Source organism: Heterodontus francisci, chromosome 4, assembly GCF_036365525.1.
Source record: "Heterodontus francisci isolate sHetFra1 chromosome 4, sHetFra1.hap1, whole genome shotgun sequence".
Lineage (NCBI taxonomy): Eukaryota > Metazoa > Chordata > Chondrichthyes > Heterodontiformes > Heterodontidae > Heterodontus > Heterodontus francisci.
The window spans coordinates 202,746,200-202,765,313 of record NC_090374.1 but is presented as its reverse complement, the minus strand read 5'-3'; the positions used below and the strand labels follow the sequence as shown (position 1 = coordinate 202,765,313).

The 19,114-nt window shown below is 45.4% G+C and overlaps 1 protein-coding gene across 1 annotated transcript in view; it reads left to right on the top strand.

Moving 5' to 3' along the window:
* The window catches only part of frem1a (Fras1 related extracellular matrix 1a), a 356,873-nt gene that overhangs the window by 88,798 nt on the left and 248,961 nt on the right, over positions 1 to 19,114 (top strand). The window contains exon 9 of the mRNA XM_068030756.1: positions 3,442 to 3,786. Coding sequence (XP_067886857.1) covers positions 3,442 to 3,786 — 345 coding nt within the window. The remainder of the gene's footprint in view (positions 1 to 3,441; positions 3,787 to 19,114) is intronic.

The window sequence follows — 19,114 nt, the reverse complement described above, 5'->3', positions numbered from 1 at the left end:
GTGGCAAACCAGTGGGAGACATTCAAAAATGACATACTACAGGCACAGTGTAGGCATGTTCCCATAACGATGTAGGGTGGTACAGCCAAATCTAGAGCCCTCTGATTATCTAGAAGCTTACAGGGTAAGATAAAGCAGAAAAAGAAATCTTATGACCATCACATAAAATTTAATACTTTAGAAAGCCGAGAGGAGTATAGAAAGTTCAGGGTTGAAGTAAAAAAGGAAATTAGAAAAGCAAAGAGAGGACATGAAGAATTATTGGCAGGTAAAATCAAGGAAAACCCAAAGATGTTTTATCAGTACATTAAGAGCTAGAGGATAACTAAGGAAAGGATAGGGCCTATCAGAGATGGACAAGGGAACTTATACGAGAATGCAGAAAATGTGTGTAGGGTTCTTAATGAGTTTTTTGTCTCTGTCTTCACAAAGGAGAGAGTTGATGCAGACATTTTAGTTAAAGAGGTGTGTGAAATATTAGATACGATTAGCATAATGAGGTACTGGAGTGTCTGACATCCTTGAAAGTGGTTAAATTACCAGGGCTGGATGGATTGCATCCCAGGTTGTTAAAGGAAGGCAGGGAGGAAATAGTGGATGCGCTGAGGATCATCTTCAAATCCTCACTAGATACGGGCAAGGTACCAGGGGATTGGAGGTCTGCAAATGTTGTACCATTGTTTAAAAGGGTGCGAGGGATAGAACAAATAATTATAGGCCGGTCAGTCTGACCTCTGTGGTGGGAAAATTATTCGAATCAATTCTAAGGGACAGGATAAAGTGCCACTTAGAAAGGCACGGATTAATCAGGGATAATCAGCATGGATTTGTTAAGGGAAGGTCATGTCCTACTAACTTGATTGATTTTTTTGAGGAAGTAACAAGGAGGATTGATGAGGATAGTGCAGTAGATGTGGTCTACATGGATTGTAGAAAGGCATTTGACAAGGTCCCACATGGCAGACTGGTCAGTAAAATGAAAGCCCATGGGATACAGGGGAATGTGGCAGGTTTGAATCCAAAATTGACTCAGTGACAGGAAACAAAGGGTAATGGTCAATGGATACTTTTACAAATGGAAAGCAGTTTCGAGTGGTGTTCCACAGGGCTCAGTGTTGGGTCCTTTGCTGTTTGTTGTATATATTAATGATTTGGCCTTAAATGTGGGAGGCATGATTGGAAAATTTGCTGATGACACAAAAATTGGCCTTGTAGTTGATAGTGAAGAGGATAGCTGTAGACTCCAGAAACAATGGTTTGGTTAAGTGGGCAGAAAAGTGGCAAATGCAATTCAATCCAGAGAAGTGTGAGGTAATGCATTTGGTGAGGGCAAATAAAGCGAGGAAATACACAATAAACAGGAGGATATTGAGAGGGGTAGAAGAAGTGACAGACCTTGGAGTGCATGTCCACAGGTCCCTGAAGGTGGCAGGACAGGTAGATAAAGTGGTGAAGAAGGCAAACGGAATGCTTTCCTTTATTGGCCGAGGTATAGAATACAAAAGCAGGGATGTGATGCTGGAACTGTATAAAATGATGGTTAGGCCACAGCTGGAGTACTGCGTACAGTTCTGGTCACCACATTACAGAAAGTACATAATTGCTCTGGAGAGAGAACAGAGGAGATTTACAAGAATGTTGCCAGGGCTTGAAAGTTGCATCAATGAGGAAAGATTGGATAGGCTAGGGTTGTTTTCCTTAGAACAGAGGAGGTTGAGGGGTGACTTAATTGAGGTGTACAAAATTATGAGGGGCCTAGATAGAGTAGACAGGAAGGACCTGTTTCCCCTAGTGGAGAGGTCAATTACCAGGGGGCACGGATTTAAGGTGATTGGTAGAAGGATTAGAGGGGACATGAGGAAAAACCTTTTCACCTAGAGGGTTGTGGGTGTCTGGAATTCACTGCCAGGATTGATGGTGGAGGCAGAAACCTTCAACTCATTTAAAAGATACCTGGACATGCACCTGAAGTGCTGTAACCGGCAAGGCTATGGGCCATGTGCTGGAAGGTGGGATTAGATTGGGCGGCTAGTTTTTTCAGCCGGCACGGACACAGTGGGCTGAATAGCCTCCTTCTGGCCATTACTTTTCTTTGGTTCTATGGATCTATGAGGATGAGGTCAAGTATACTTTTCCCTCTTGTTGGTTCTTTCACCACCTGCCGCAGGGCCAGTCCAGCAGCTATGTCCTTTAGGACTCGGCCAGCTCGGTCAGTAGTGGTGCTACCGAGCCACTCTTGGTGATGACCATTGAAGTCCGCCACCCAGAGTACATTCTGCACCCTTGTCACCCTCAGTGTTTCCTTCAAGTGCTGTTCAACATGGAGGAGTACTGATTCATCAGCTGAGGGGAGGGGGGTGTGGTAGGTGGTAATCAGCAGGAGGTTTCCTTGCCCATGTTTGACCTCTTGCCATGAAACTTCATGCGGTCTGGAGTCGATGTTGAGGACTCCCAGGGCAACTCCCTCCCGACTGTATACCACTGTGCCGCCATCTCTACTGGGTCTGTCCTGCTGTTGGTACAGGACATACCCAGGGATGGTGATGGCAGTGTCTGGGACATTGTCTGTAAGGTATGATTCTGTGAGTATGACTATGTCAGGCTGTTGCTTGACTAGTCTGTGGGACAGCTCTCCCAACTTTGGCACAAGCCCCCAGATGTTAGTAAGGAAGATTTTGCAGGGCCCATAGGCTGGGTTTGTCATTGTCATTTTCAGTGCCTAGGTTGATGCCGGGTGTTCCATCCAGTTTTATTCCATATCGACTTTGTAGCGGTTAGATACAAGTGAGTGACTTGCTAGGTCATTTCAGAGGGCGTTTAAGAGTCAACCACTTTACTGTGGGTCTGTTTATTCTCTCTACTGCTACATCCCCATCCCCCTGCCAAGTTAGTTTATGTCTCCCCAACAGCACCAGCAAACTGCCCAGGACATTGGTCCCGGCTCTGTTTAAGTGCAACCCATCCAACCTGTTTAGGTCCCACCTCGCCCAGAACTGGTCCCTATATCCCAGGAATCTAAAGCCCCCCCTCCTGCCCCATTTCTCCAGCCACGCGTTCATTTGCTGTATACTTCTATTTCTATAATCACTTAATACATGGCACTGGAAGTAATCTGGAGATTACTACCTTTGAGGTCCTGCTTGTTAGTCTCTTTCCTAGCTCTCTCAAATCTGCCAGCAGGACCTCATCCCTCTTTCTACTGATGTCATTGGTAATGATATGGACCATGACCTCTGGCTGTTCACCTTCCTCTCTCTGAGTGCTCTGCAGCCACTCAGTGACATCCTTGACTGTGGCACCAAGGAGGCAACATACCATCCTGGAATCAAGTCTGTGTCTGCTCTCCTAACGATATAATCCCTTATCACTCATGTCCTCTTATTAATGTCATGGTAATTCAACAGTCTATTCACTAATTTGTATTATTTATGTAATTTGCAGGTGGGAAAGGTTTTATGTTTACAGTCAACGACATCAAGGCTGGTGTCGTTCGCTACCATCACGACGACAGTGACTCCACAAACGACTTTATTGTATTTCGAATTTTTGATGGTCAACATAGTACCAGGCACAAATTCCCCATCAACATCCTGCCTAAAGATGACAGCGCTCCATTCCTTATCAATAATGTTATCTTTGAACTGTGTGAGAACCAAATAATACTGATTGAGAAGTTTATGCTTCAAGCCTCAGACATGGACTCAAGTGATGATTACATCCTTTTCCAAATCATCAAAACCCCGCAGGCTGGAGAAATTATGAAAAGAACAGCTCCTGAACTAACAGGTATTTGTTTGAATGGATCTTGTTGATGAGGAATGGAACCCTTTTCCTGTTTTTTGCCATTCACTGTTTGTTACTGGACGAAACATGGTGGCAGTGGTGGGATATGTTCCGTCTTTATGTTGTTTCTGGTTCCCAGATGTTGGAAAGAATCACACTTTAAAACTTGGAAAAGGCTGGAGTCAGCCTTGTTTATACCAGCATGATGCTGTGTGCTGTAGAGCCTGATAGGACATGATGCCCCAGTGCAGCCGTGAATGAGGCCCCCCACTGGAACACTTAAACATAACAACTAGTTTCCAGCTAATTAGTTCCTAACACTTTACAGATAGTATAACAATATATACATATATGACAGTAAAACTTCTAAGTTGCAAGAGGGCTAACACCAATGGGATGAGAAGGGATCTAGCCAGGGTAAAATGGAGCTGAAGTTTGACAGGATAAAAGGAGATATTTCAGGAACAGGCTAGTTACATTCCAGCAAGGGTGAAACATAGGAGAACAAAAGCCAGAGCTCCTTGGATGATGAGGGAGATAGAGATTATGATGAAACAAAGAAAGAGGGTGTATAATGCATGTCAGGTGAATCCTTCCAGTGACAACCAGGTCAAATATAATAAGTTGAAAGGGGAAGTGAAGAGAAAAATAAGACTGGCAAAGAGAGAACATGAGAATAGAACAGCAGTTAACTTAAAAGGGACCCCAAAGATCCTCTAAATAATAAGTGGATAGCCCTACTAGGGACAAAGAGGGTGATATATGCTTATAGGCGCAGGGCAAGGCTAGAATATTTAATGAGTTATTTGTAACAGTGTTTAATAGGGAAGAGGAAGCTGACAAAGTATCGGTAGAAGCAGAGAAGGTAGAGATACTATATGGGGTGAAATGAAAGGCAGAATGTACTGGAAATGCCAGCTATGCTTTGAGTGGATAAGTCGCCTGGTCTGGATGGCTTGCATCCTTGATTGCTGAAGGAAGTGGGGGTGAAGATGATGGAAGGGCTTATCATAATCTTCTAATCATCCCTAGACAGAGCGAAGGTACCAGAGGGTTGGAGAGTGGCAAATGTGACACAGTTATTCAAGAAAGGGTGCAAGGACATTCTAGTAACTAGAGGTTAGTTAGTTTAACATCAGTGGTGGGTAAGGTTTTAGAAACAAAATCAGGGGGGAAAAAATCAACAAGCTGTTGGAGATGTTTGAGTTAATTAAGGAGAGCCAGCATGAATTTGTAAAAGGCAGATCATGCTTTTCTAATCTATTTGAATTTTTTGATGATGTAACAGAGAAGGTTGGTGAAGGGAATGGAATAGATGTTGTCTGTATGGTTTTTAAGAAAAGGTTTGACAAGGAACCACATAAAAGGCTGGTCCACAAAACTGTGGCTCATGGAATAGAAAGGTCAGTGTCAGCTTGGATAAACAATTGGCTCAGGGATAGAAAACAGCGAGTCGTGGTAAATGGTTGTTTTTCAGACTGGAGGATGGTAGACAGTGGTGTTCCTCAAGGTTCAGTGCTAAGACCACTGCATTTTTTTTTGCCAAATATATAAGTGGCAGATGGAATTCAATACAGAGCGTCAGCCGTAGCTCAGTGTGTAGCGTTCTTGCCTCTGACTCACAAGGTTGACGTCCCACTCCGGGACTTGAGCACAAAAATCTTGGCTGACACTCCAGTGTAGTACTGAGGGAGTGCTGCACTGTCAGAGGTGCCGCCTTTGGATGAGACATTAAACCAAGACTCCATCTGCCTGCTCAGGTGGATGTAAAAAATCTCATGGCATTCTTTTGAAGAAGAGCTGGGGAGTTATCCCTGGGGTTCTGACCAATATTTATCCCTCAATAAACATCATAAAGACAGATTATCTGGTCATTATCACATTGCTGTTTGTGGGAGCTTGCTGTGCACAAATTGGCTGCCGTGTTTCCTACATTACAGCAGTGACTACACTTCAAGAGTATTCCATTAGCTGTAAAGTATTTTGTGAAACTGGTGGTTGTGCGAAGTGCTATATAAATGCGTGAGGTGATTTATTCTGGCAGAAGGGATAAGGAGTTGCAATATAGACTTAATGACACATTTCTAAAAAGTGTGCAAAAACAGAGGGACCTGGGGTTCGTGTGTGCATGTGTTTGAAGGTGGCAGGATTTATTGAGAGAGTAGCTAGCAAAGCATATGGGATCTTGGGCTTCATAAATAGAGGCATAGAATACAAAAGCAGGGAGGTTGTGCTGAACCTTTATAAAGCTCTCGTTAGGCCCCAACTAGAGTATTGTGTCCAGTTCTGGTCACACTTTAGAAAGGATGTGAGGGTCCTTGAGAGGGTGCAGACGAGATTTACCAGAATGGTTCCAGGGATAGGGGATTTTAGTTACAAGGTTAGGTTGGAAAAGCTGGGTTTGTTCTATTTAGAAGAAAGGAGATTGAGGGGAGATTTAATAGAAGTGTACAAGATTATGGCGGGTTTAAAAAAGTTAGACAAGGAAAAGCTATTCCCATTAACTGATGATACAAGGACTAGGGGACACAGATTTAAGGTTTTGAGCAAGAGATGCAGGGTTTGATACAGGAAGAACTTTTTCACGCAGTGAGTGGTGATAACTGACTGCCTACTAAGATGGTAGAAGCAGAGATGATCAATGATTTCAGAAGGAAATTGGATGGGCACCTGAGGGAAATAAACTTGCAGAGCTACAGGGATCGAGCAGGGGAATGGAACTGAGTGGATTGCTCTACAGAGAGCCAGCATGGATTCGATGGGTTGAATGGCCTCCTTCTCTGCCGTAATAACTCTCTAACCGTCTCAGTAAGTTATTCCACAAGACAATGGGGCTCAAAGGCATTTTTTGGTTTCATAGGAAATAAATATACAATGGTAACTAGCATTACTAATAACATCACATATACAATCATAGCTGTTACTAATAATAACACAGACAATCTTAAAGATATATAGAATCTTACAGCTCAGAATGAACTGTCAAATTTCATCCCAACACCCAAGTTTTCTCTCTATAATCCTGCAAATTAGTTCTCTTCAGGTACATGTCCAATTGCCTTTTAAACATTTCTGTGGAATCTGATTACACCACCCTTTTAGGTACTGCATTGCAGACTTTAACAACCATCTGTAGGAAGAAATTCTTCCTCAGTTCCCCTCTAGTTCTTTTGCCAATTTAAACCTATGACTTCTGGTTACTCATTAGAGCATTACGACCACATGGTGAGGGGTGTGGGTGCTTCCCACTGTTCATCCCCCACCTAACCACAGCAAGTGTGTTTTGTTGTTAGGGTTTAACCCTTTGGTGCTTTATTTGTTGAATAAACAGACAGCAACAGGTTTTCTTGTAGGTTTAAAAACAGAAAATCAATTGTTTATTGATCAATACGCCTTATCCCGAAATTGTCACAACTGCATCCACTCACGCATTTGCTCGCAGACACACAAAAGAAGAGACAGAAAGAGAGGGAAAAAGGGGAAGGTGATTTTTAGTGGGGGGGTGGTGGTGGGTCATGATAAACGTGTTGAACTCTCATGGAAATTGAGTTCTCGATGGGTGCAGGCCTGAGATGATTGTAGATCTCTCTCTTAATTGAAAGTTCAGTTGAAGCCAATGGATCACTGCGAGTTCATTGCTGTCCAGTGTAGAGGTAGGATTCGACAGCAGGGCACATGCCTTCTGGTTTGCTGCTGGATATTGTTTTGTTTTCTCTTTCTCTCTCTGGAGTCTCTCTCTAGGCTGTCTTTTTTTAAGGTTAAGCTGTGTTACTTCTCACTTCCTGTTAGAAGATGCCTAGGTTTCTTCCCCATGGTGATCGCACAATGGTCCAGGATGTGACTACTTCACATCTTCTTTGTTTCAGAATAAGACAGTCAATTATGGAATGTTTTAGGATGGATACAATTGACATGCCTTAGCTTTGAAAATTTGTCCTTTGTCCTTGTCAGACAATTTGAATTCACAAAGGCCAAGCCTATTTCTTTCGTGGCTATTTTGGAGTACTGTTCACTTTTTAAAAGAAAGATTCATTTTTAAAAGGCTGTGTTGGCTGACAATGTAACCACTAGGTGGTGCAGTCCTTACACATGCCCAAATGCAGCCTCATGCACTTTAACGTCATTGTCTGAGACGTTTTGCCAGCCGTCAGGAGCAAAGATGGCACTGCTCTATATAGCACAAAATCGAAAACAAATGAAACCAAAATAGCCACCTCTGGTCCCCACTCCTGCTCCCTGCAACAGATTGTTTAATGAACTTTATTGATGATTATTTCAGGGCACAAACCCAAACTTTAAACCAATGAGCATTTTAAAAAGCAATTTCTAACATTTTGGAAGTTGGAACAGATAAACCCCGGGAGCTCGTGTTCAGCATGAACCCCGGCTGCTTCTATGTTGTAATAAGAGCCAAATCCACAACTTGATCCAGCATCTCTTCTGTCAGCTTTGTGTTTGGACCGGAGTTCCAGGATAGCTGCACCTGCGGGATTGTGTGTGCAATTCAACAGAATCTGTCACCTCGCCCCTTCGTCCCCCTCAGCTCTTCGCTCCCCCACTTACTACCACTCACAGTCTCCCCACTCCCCTGCCTATCTTGTCACTCTCTCTCTTCCCCACTTCCCTCATGTGGGGTAAAAAGGCTGCGCTCACAGGAAGGAGTAGGGACAAGAAGTCATAGAGAGATACAGCACTGAAACAGGCCCTTTGGCCCACAGAGTCTGTGCTGAACATCGGCCACCCATTTATATTAATCCTACATTAATCCCTACCACATCCCCACCTTCCCTCAATTCTCCTACCACCTACCTACACTAGGGACAATTTACAGTGGCCAATTTACCTATCAACTTGCAAATCTTTGGCTGTGGGAGGAAACCAGAGCACCCGGAGGAAACCCACGTGGTCACAGAGAGAACTTGCAAACTCCGCACAGGCAGGACCCAGAACTGAACCCGGGTCGCTGGAGCTGTGAGGCTGCGGTGCTAACCACTGTGCTGCTGGGAGGGAGCGGGGGCCAGTACTGGGAACCAGAAGCAGGAGGGAGTGGAGTGTGAGGCAAGGTGGTGAGGCTGGGAGTGATGAGCGACGAATAACTAAGGAGTTGTGTTGTCAGGATTCTCTTTGTTTTTTAAAAGACAAAGTCAGTTTTTATGATTCTCCAGATTTTGTTCATGATTGGTGTATTATCACACTTGTGTGTGTGACAAGAGGAAATAGTGTCTCCCTACTTGCTCTGCCAAAATCATTCATAATTTTGAATACTTACATGAGGTCCCTGCTTAACCTTCCCTGCTCTAAGGAAAACAATCCCAGCTTCTCCAATCTCTCCACTTAACTGAACTCCCACATGCCGGCTATAATCCTAGTAAACTAAGTCTGTACCTCGTCAAGGCCTCATCATCCTTCTTAAAAAGCGGTGCCCAGAAGTTACAAAATACTCCGGCCGAGGTGACATCCAATATTTGTAAATGTTCAGCATGACTTCCTTGTTTTGGCATTCAGCGTCTCTATTTACAAAGTCAAGTATTTCATACACTTTGGGAACTATCTTATGAATGCTCTGCTATCTTCAATGATTTGTGAATATACACCCCTAGGTACTTATGTTCTTAAATGCAACCCCCTCAAAGTAATACCATTTAAATTACATGATCTCACCATGTTGTGTCATCGGGTCACCATTAGACTAGTTTCAATTCCAATTTTATAAATCCCATTTTTACCATCTGCTGTGGTGGGATTCGAACCCATTTCCCCAGAGCATTAGCTTGGGTTCTAGAGTACTAGTCCAGTGACATTACCACTACTCCACTGCCTCCCCATCTCTCATTGCTACTGAATAACAGAATTACAACAGAGAATGTTGTACATTTCATTTTTATGAATTCCATTCTCAGAGCTTGAATGTGAATGTGTTCTTGACACTACAGGAGTGTTAGATATGATGCTGTTGGATAACACTCTCAGCTGACATCTATTCCTCCTCAACATTGCTCCATTCGGGGTGGTTACCTCGCATGACCGTGGCTCATTACAGATCTTGGACACTTCCGCAGGGAACCATGTCTTCTTTTGTGGGTGGATCACTCTGATCTTTTGTCCAATTTGTCGAGGAGGTAACGCCACACCTGCATGTTTGTCATGTGTAATTTTCATTTTCTCTTGTCTTACCTTGGACTGATGATCCAGTGATTAGTCAGAAGAGTTGGCCTGACTTGTCTTCCAAACATGATCTCTGCTGGGTACGGTATTCCTGAATCTAGAGGTGTTGCTCATAAGTGCAACATTGCTATTTGGATAAAAGCAAAATACTGCAGATGCTGGAAATTTGAAATAAAAACAGAAAGTACTGAAATACTCAGCAGGTCTGGCAACATCTGTGGCGAGAGAAACAGAGTTAATGTTTCCAATGGGAGAATGGAATGGAGTCCTTACGGGAAGCAGGGTGTGAGGAAGGGTATTCGAGGTAGCTGTGGGAATCGCTAACATTAGTGGACAGTCTGTGCCCAGAGATGGAGACAGAGAAGTTGAGGAAGAGAAGGGAAGTGTCAGAGATGGGCCATGTAAAGGGGAGAGAAGGGTGGAAATTGGATCATCCTCCGCCATTTCCACCACCTCCAGTGTCATGCCACCACAAAAGGCATCTTCCCCTCCCCTCTCCTCCCCTGTCAACATTCCGAAGGGACCGTTCCCTCTGCAACACCCTGGTCCACTCCTCCATTACCCTCGACAACTCGTCCCCTTTCCACGGCACCCTCCCATGCAGTCGCAGGAGGTGTAATACCTGCCCTTTTGCTTCCTCTCTCCTCACTATCCAAGGCCCCAAACACTCCTTTTAGGTGAAGCAGCGATTTACTTGTACTTCTTTCAATGTAGTATACTGTATTCGCTGCTCACAATGTGGTCTCCACTACACTGGGGAGACCAAACGCAGATTGGGTGATCGCTTTGCGGAACACCTTCGCTCAGTCGAAAAACATGACCGTGAGCTTCCGGTTGCTTGCCATTTCAACACACCAATCATGCACCCCACCCCCCCAACCACACCCCCCAACCCACCCCCCCTCCCACTGCTCTATGTCTGCATCTCTGTCCTGGGATTGCTTGTAGTGTTCCAGTGAACCTCAACGCAAGCTTGAGGAACAGCACCTCATTTTCCGATTAGGCACACTGCAGCCTACTGGACTGAACAGTGAGTTCAATAATTTCAGAACATGACTGGACCTTTTTATTCCGAAGAAGGGCCACTGACCCGAAACATTAACTCCGCTTCTCTTTCCACAGATGCTGACAGACCTGCTGAGTGGTTCCAGCATTTCTTGTTTTTATTTCAGATTTCCAGCATCCGCAGTATTTTGCTTTTATTATTATTTGGACCTTTTTATTTTTGTTTATTTTATTTTACTTCATCAAGTTTTTACCATGTGCCTGCCTACTTTTTTTTCATGTTTGTGCTTTTGGCTAGGGCTGCTCCTTATTCTGTCATTAACACTCTCTCTGAACTAATGCTTGGTCTTTCATCACACCATTGGCACACTCTCTTTGCCTTTGTCCCATGACCCCCTTGTTAGTTAATCTCTCCGACCCTCTGTCCAATCACACACCTTCCCTTTTGTTTTCTTCCCCCCCGCCCCACCCCCGCTTTATTTGCTTAAAACATATTCCATTTCTAACTTTTACCAGTTCTGATGAAAGGTCACTAACCTGAAACGTTAACTCTGTTTCTCTCTCTGCAAATGCTGCCAGACCTGATGAGTATTTCCAGAATTTTCTGTATTTATTGCTGTTTGGATATCTTGATTGGTCTCTTTGCACTTCAAAGTTAATGGCTTGGATCTAGACATACTCTGATGGTACTGTCCTTCTCAATGACAATGGTTATAGAACTACAACAATCAGTGTGTTGCTGAACACGGTGAATAATCCCTTGTTGTTCCATTGTGTCAAGTTCAGTGTCCAGCTTGTCTTATATGTGGACATTGCATTTCCGTGGTGGATCAATGGAGGGAACGGCTTCGTCTTTCAAGTGAGGAACAGGGTCTCCTATAAAACTGCCCACTGTGTCAAATCTATCCGGGTATTTCTGTTGCAGATCTTGAATAGACTCAATAGGGTTACACTTGCCTTGCATTGGTGCTTTACTGATCTTGTGAAACATCATGATCTGGAGTTCACTGCATGCTGATAGTCCTGCTACTGCTGGACCACTGGTGTCAACGAAATAGAAGATTTGTGGCGACCATGCAGAACTTCCATATCTACACTCCAACATCAATGCTCCCATGCAGCAGATTGGTGAACCGTTATATACAGAGAGTCTAACCTTGTTGGCTGTAATATAGACTCCCACTTCGCGAGGTGCATGCCTTTGAGTATCGCAGTGGTAAAATGTTGGCACTTGCCCCAGCATCTAACTTCAGTCGTAGCCTGTGCTTGCCACTTTGGCCAGGTCATATGACTTCGACTGTGGTGAAAGCTTCCAGTTGTGTGACTGCATATATGTGCAGTGTGACTGTCACCATGTGGAAAGCTTGTTCACTTTCAGTGCTTTCTTTGCTGTCCAGGTCTTTGCCTACCTCATGGACATGCCTGTGCTTAAACTGGTGTTTGATGAAATCTTTATTGTTCTTGCCACAAGGAGGCATCTGCTTTTTACTGAGCTGTGGCTTCTGACCACTTCTTTACCGCCAGCTTCCCTACAGTCTCACTCAGTGTCCCTTTAGACCGTATGCCTTGCAAGCACCTCTGAAAACAGGACAGTTATGTAGCTGATGCATTAGACTACACTTGCCCTGTCGAGGTGCCTTGGCTACCTCACCGATAGTTGTTGCTGTTCCAAGCACTTGTATATATTGCTGGCTTGCAGCTATGGCTTCATATTTTCTGCCGTATCCGAGGAGACTGTTGATGTTGCATTCATTTTTCTTATCAAGTAGATCCTTTGGAATGTCTCTATTGGAGTTGATGCAATTACCAGCTCCATTATTCTCTCGGAGAGTTCTGCGTCTGAGAAATCACAATCTTTGCCTTTCTCCTGACATCCACTGACAAATGGATCAATAGTTTCTTTGGGCTGTTGTCTATAGGCCATCAGTTCGAGTCGATGGGTCCTAAAATTGACCTTGACTCTTAGTTAGTCTCCGAGCATTGTCAAGAGTTTAGATGGGTCTTTCTGGTTTGCTTTTGACAGCCCAGAAGTATTGATGCGATGGAGGCCTTGATTGCCAATGACTATCTTAATTCCTTGTTTGTCGAGTTTTGTGACTGTAGGATGTAAAACGCTGAGCTCTATCTACCATCTAAAGAGTTGGAATTCGCGAAGGGAATCTGGAACCTTCCAATTTATTGCTGGGTATTATATGGTCATGGTGCCAAAACGTCTTATTTACAAGAATTCTGTCAGAGCTTTCACCTTGAATTATTTTCCTTTTACTAGCTTTCCTCCAAGGAAATATCAGTGTAGATCTGCTGTGCCTGCAGCACTGGACTTCAGCTATACCCTATCTCTGTGTTTGCAGCACTGGACGTCAGCTATACCCTATCTCTGTGTTTGCAGCACTGGACTTCAGCTATACCCTATCTCTGTGCCTGCAGCACTGGACTTCAGCTATATCCTATCTCTGTGTCTGCAGCACTGGACTTCAGCGATATCCTATCTCTGTGCCTGCAGCACTGGACTTCAGCTATATCCTATCTCTGTGCCTGCAGCACTGGACGTCAGCTATACCCTATCTCTGTGTCTGCAGCACTGGACTTCAGCTATATCCTATCTCTGTGTCTGCAGCACTGGACTTCAGCTATACCCTATCTCTGTGCCTGCAGCACTGGACTTCAGCTATACCCTATCTCTGTGTTTGCAGCACTGGACTTCAGCTATACCCTATCTCTGTGTCTGCAGCACTGGACTTCAGCTATACCCTATCTCTGTGCCTGCAGCACTGGACTTCAGCTATATCCTATCTCTGTGTCTGCAGCACTGCACTTCAGCTATACCCTATCTCTGTGCCTGCAGCACTGGACTTCAGCTATATCCTATCTCTGTGTCTGCAGCACTGGACTTCAGCTATACCCTATCTCTGTGCCTGCAGCACTGGACTTCAGCTATACCCTATCTCTGTGTTTGCAGCACTGGACTTCAGCTATACCCTATCTCTGTGTCTGCAGCACTGGACTTCAGCTATACCCTATCTCTGTGTCTGCAGCACTGGACTTCAGCTATACCCTATCTCTGTGTCTGCAGCACTGGACTTCAGCTATACCCTATCTCTGTGTTTGCAGCACTGGACTTCAGCTATACCCTATCTCTGTGTCTGCAGCACTGGACTTCAGCTATATGCTATCTCTGTGTCTGCAGCACTGGACTTCAGCTATACCCTATCTCTGTGCCTGCAGCACTGAACTTCAGCTATATCCTATCTCTGTGTCTGCAGCACTGGACTTCAGCTGTATCCTATCTCTGTGTTTGCAGCACTGGACTTCAGCTATACCCTATCTCTGTGTCTGCAGCACTGGACTTCAGCTATACCCTATCTCTGTGCCTGCAGCACTGAACTTCAGCTATATCCTATCTCTGTGTCTGCAGCACTGGACCTCAGCTATACCCTATCTCTGTGTTTGCAGCACTGGACTTCAGCTATACCCTATCTCTGTGTCTGCAGCACTGGACTTCAGCGATATCCTATCTCTGTGCCTGCAGCACTGGACTTCAGCTATACCCTATCTCTGTGTCTGCAGCACTGGACTTCAGCTATACCCTATCTCTGTGTTTGCAGTACTGGACTTCAGCTATACCCTATCTCTGTGCCTGCAGCACTGGACTTCAGCTATACCCTATCTCTGTGTTTGCAGTACTGGACTTCAGCTATACCCTATCTCTGTGTTTGCAGCACTGGACTTCAGCTATACCCTATCTCTGTGTTTGCAGCACTGGACTTCAGCGATATCCTATCTCTGTGCCTGCAGCACTGGACTTCAGCTATACCCTATCTCTGTGTCTGCAGCACTGGACTTCAGCGATATCCTATCTCTGTGCCTGCAGCACTGGACTTCAGCTATACCCTATCTCTGTGTCTGCAGCACTGGACTTCAGCTATACCCTATCTCTGTGCCTGCAGCACTGGACTTCAGCTATATCCTATCTCTGTGTCTGCAGCACTGGACTTCAGCTATACCCTATCTCTGTGCCTGCAGCACTGGACTTCAGCTATACCCTATCTCTGTGTTTGCAGCACTGGACTTCAGCTATACCCTATCTCTGTGTCTGCAGCACTGGACTTCAGCTATACCCTATCTCTGTGTCTGCAGCACTGGACTTCAGCTATACCCTATCTCTGTGTCTGCAGCACTGGACTTCAGCTATACCCTATCTCTGTGTTTGCAGCACTGGACTTCGCTATACCCTATCTCTGTGTCTGCAGCACTGCACTTCAGCTATATCCTATCTCTGTGTCTGCAGCACTGGACTTCAGCTATACCCTATCTCTGTGCCTGCAGCACTGAACTTCAGCTATATCCTATCTCTGTGTCTGCAGCACTGGACTTCAGCTATATCCTATCTCTGTGTTTGCAGCACTGGACTTCAGCTATACCCTATCTCTGTGTCTGCAGCACTGGACTTCAGCTATACCCTATCTCTGTGCCTGCAGCACTGAACTTCAGCTATATCCTATCTCTGTGTCTGCAGCACTGGACCTCAGCTATACCCTATCTCTGTGTTTGCAGCACTGGACTTCAGCTATACCCTATCTCTGTGCCTGCAGCACTGGACTTCAGCTATACCCTATCTCTGTGTTTGCAGTACTGGACTTCAGCTATACCCTATCTCTGTGTTTGCAGCACTGGACTTCAGCTATACCCTATCTCTGTGTTTGCAGCACTGGACTTCAGCGATATCCTATCTCTGTGCCTGCAGCACTGGACTTCAGCTATACCCTATCTCTGTGCCTGCAGCACTGGACTTCAGCGATATCCTATCTCTGTGCCTGCAGCACTGGACTTCAGCTATACCCTATCTCTGTGTCTGCAGCACTGGACTTCAGCTATACCCTATCTCTGTGTTTGCAGTACTGGACTTCAGCTATACCCTATCTCTGTGTCTGCAGCACTGGACTTCAGCTATACCCGATCTCTGTGTTTGCAGTACTGGACTTCAGCTATACCCTATCTCTGTGTTTGCAGCACTGGACTTCAGCTATACCCTATCTCTGTGCCTGCAGCACTGGACTTCAGCTATATCCTATCTCTGTGTTTGCAGCACTGGACTTCAGCTTTCCCCTATCTCTGTGTTTGCAGCACTGGACTTCAGCTATACCCTATCTCTGTGTCTGCAGCACTGGACTTCAGCTATACCCTATCTCTGTGCCTGCAGCACTGGACTTCAGCTATACCCTATCTCTGTGTCTGCAGCACTGGACTTCAGCTATATCCGATCTCTGTGTTTGCAGCACTGGACTTCAGCTTTCCCCTGTCTCTGTGTTTGCAGCACTGGACTTCAGCTATACCCTATCTCTGTGTCTGCAGCACTGGACTTCAGCTATACCCTATCTCTGTGTCTGCAGCACTGGACTTCAGCTATACCCTATCTCTGTGTCTGCAGCACTGGACTTCAGCTATATCCTATCTCTGTGTTTGCAGCACTGGACTTCAGCTATACCCTATCTCTGTGTTTGCAGCACTGGACTTCAGCTATACCCTATCTCTGTGTCTGCAGCACTGGACTTCAGCTATACCCTCTCTCTGTGTCTGCAGCACTGAACTTCAGCTATATCCTATCTCTGTGTTTGCAGCACTGGACTTCAGCTATACCCTATCTCTGTGTCTGCAGCACTGGACTTCAGCTATACGCTATCTCTGTGTCTGCAGCACTGGACTTCAGCTATATCCTATCTCTGTGTTTGCAGCACTGGACTTCAGCTATACCCTATCTCTGTGTCTGCAGCACTGGACTTCAGCTATACCCTATCTCTGTGTTTGCAGCACTGGACTTCAGCTATACCCTATCTCTGTGTTTGCAGCACTGGACTTCAGCTATACCCTATCTCTGTGTTTGCAGCACTGGACTTCAGCTATACCCTATCTCTGTGTTTGCAGCACTGGACTTCAGCTATACCCTATCTCTGTGTTTGCAGCACTGGACTTCAGCTATACCCTCTCTCTGTGTCTGCAGCACTGGACTTCAGCTATATCCTATCTCTGTGTTTGCAGCACTGGACTTCAGCTATACCCTATCTCTGTGTCTGCAGCACTGGACTTCAGCTATACCCTATCTCTGTATCTGCAGCACTGGACTTCAGCTATACCCTATCTCTGTGTTTGCAGCACTGGACTTCAGCTATACCCTATCTCTGTGTTTGCAGCACTGGACTTCAGCTATACCCTATCTCTGTGTCTGCAGCACTGGACTTCAGCGATATCCTATCTCTGTGCCTGCAGCACTGGACTTCAGCTATATCCTATCTCTGTGCCTGCAGCACTGGACGTCAGCTATACCCTATCTCTGTGTTTGCAGTACTGGACTTCAGCTATATCCTATCTCTGTGTCTGCAGCACTGGACTTCAGCTATATCCTATCTCTGTGCCTGCAGCACTGGACATCAGCTATATCCTATCTCTGTGCCTGCAGCACTGGACTTCAGCTATATCCTATCTCTGTGTCTGCAGCACTGGACTTCAGCTATACCCTATCTCTGTGTCTGCAGCACTGGACTTCAGCTATATCCTATCTCTGTGCCTGCAGCACTGGACTTCAGCTAAACCCTATCTCTGTGTTTGCAGCACTGGACTTCAGCTATACCCTATCTCTGTGTTTGCAGCACTGGACTTCAGCTATACCCTATCTCTGTGTTTGCAGCACTGGACTTCAGCTATACCCTATCTCTGTGTCTGCAGCACTGGACTTCAGCTATACTCTATCTCTTTGTCTGCAGCACTGGACTTCAGCTATACCCTATCTCTGTGTTTACAGTACTGGACTTCAGCTATATCCTATCTCTGTGTCTGCAGCACTGGACTTCAGCTTTACCCTATCTCTGTGTCTGCAGCACTGGACTTCAGCTATATCCTATCTCTGTGCCTGCAGCACTGGACTTCAGCTATATTCTATCTCTGTGTCTGCAGCACTGGACTTCAGCTATACCCTATCTCTGTGTCTGCAGCACTGGACTTCAGCTATATCCTATCTCTGTGTCTGCAGCACTGGACTTCAGCTTTACCCTATCTCTGTGTCTGCAGCACTGGACTTCAGCTATATCCTATCTCTGTGCCTGCAGCACTGGACTTCAGCTATATTCTATCTCTGTGTCTGCAGCACTGGACTTCAGCTATACCCTATCTCTGTGTCTGCAGCACTGGACTTCAGCTATATCCTATCTCTGTGCCTGCAGCACTGGACATCAGCTATATCCTATCTCTGTGCCTGCAGCACTGGACTTCAGCTATATCCTATCTCTGTGTCTGCAGCACTGGACTTCAGCTATACCCTATCTCTGTGTCTGCAGCACTGGACTTCAGCTATATCCTATCTCTGTGCCTGCAGCACTGGACTTCAGCTAAACCCTATCTCTGTGTTTGCAGCACTGGACTTCAGCTATACCCTATCTCTGTGTTTGCAGCACTGGACTTCAGCTATACCCTATCTCTGTGTCTGCAGCACTGGACTTCAGCTATACTCTATCTCTTTGTCTGCAGCACTGGACTTCAGCTATACCCTATCTCTGTGTTTACAGTACTGGACTTCAGCTATATCCTATCTCTGTGTCTGCAGCACTGGACTTCAGCTTTACCCTATCTCTGTGCCTGCAGCACTGGACTTCAGCTATATTCTATCTCTGTGTTTGCAGCACTGGACTTCAGCTATACCCTATCTCTGTGTCTGCAGCACTGGACTTCAGCTATATCCTATCTCTGTGTCTGCAGCACTGGACTTCAGCTTTACCCTATCTCTGTGTCTGCAGCACTGGACTTCAGCTATATCCTATCTCTGTGCCTGCAGCACTGGACTTCAGCTATATTCTATCTCTGTGTCTGCAGCACTGGACTTCAGCTATATCCTATCTCTGTGTTTGCAGCACTGGACTTCAGCTCTACCCTATCTCTGTGTTTGCAGCACTGGACTTCAGCTATACCCTATCTCTGTGTCTGCAGCACTGGACTTCAGCTATACCCTATCTCTGTGTCTGCAGCACTGGACTTCAGCTATATCCTATCTCTGTGCCTGCAGCACTGGACTTCAGCTATATCCTATCTGTGTCTGCAGCACTGGACTTCAGCTATATCCTATCTCTGTGTTTGCAGCACTGGACTTCAGCTATACCCTATCTCTGTGTTTGCA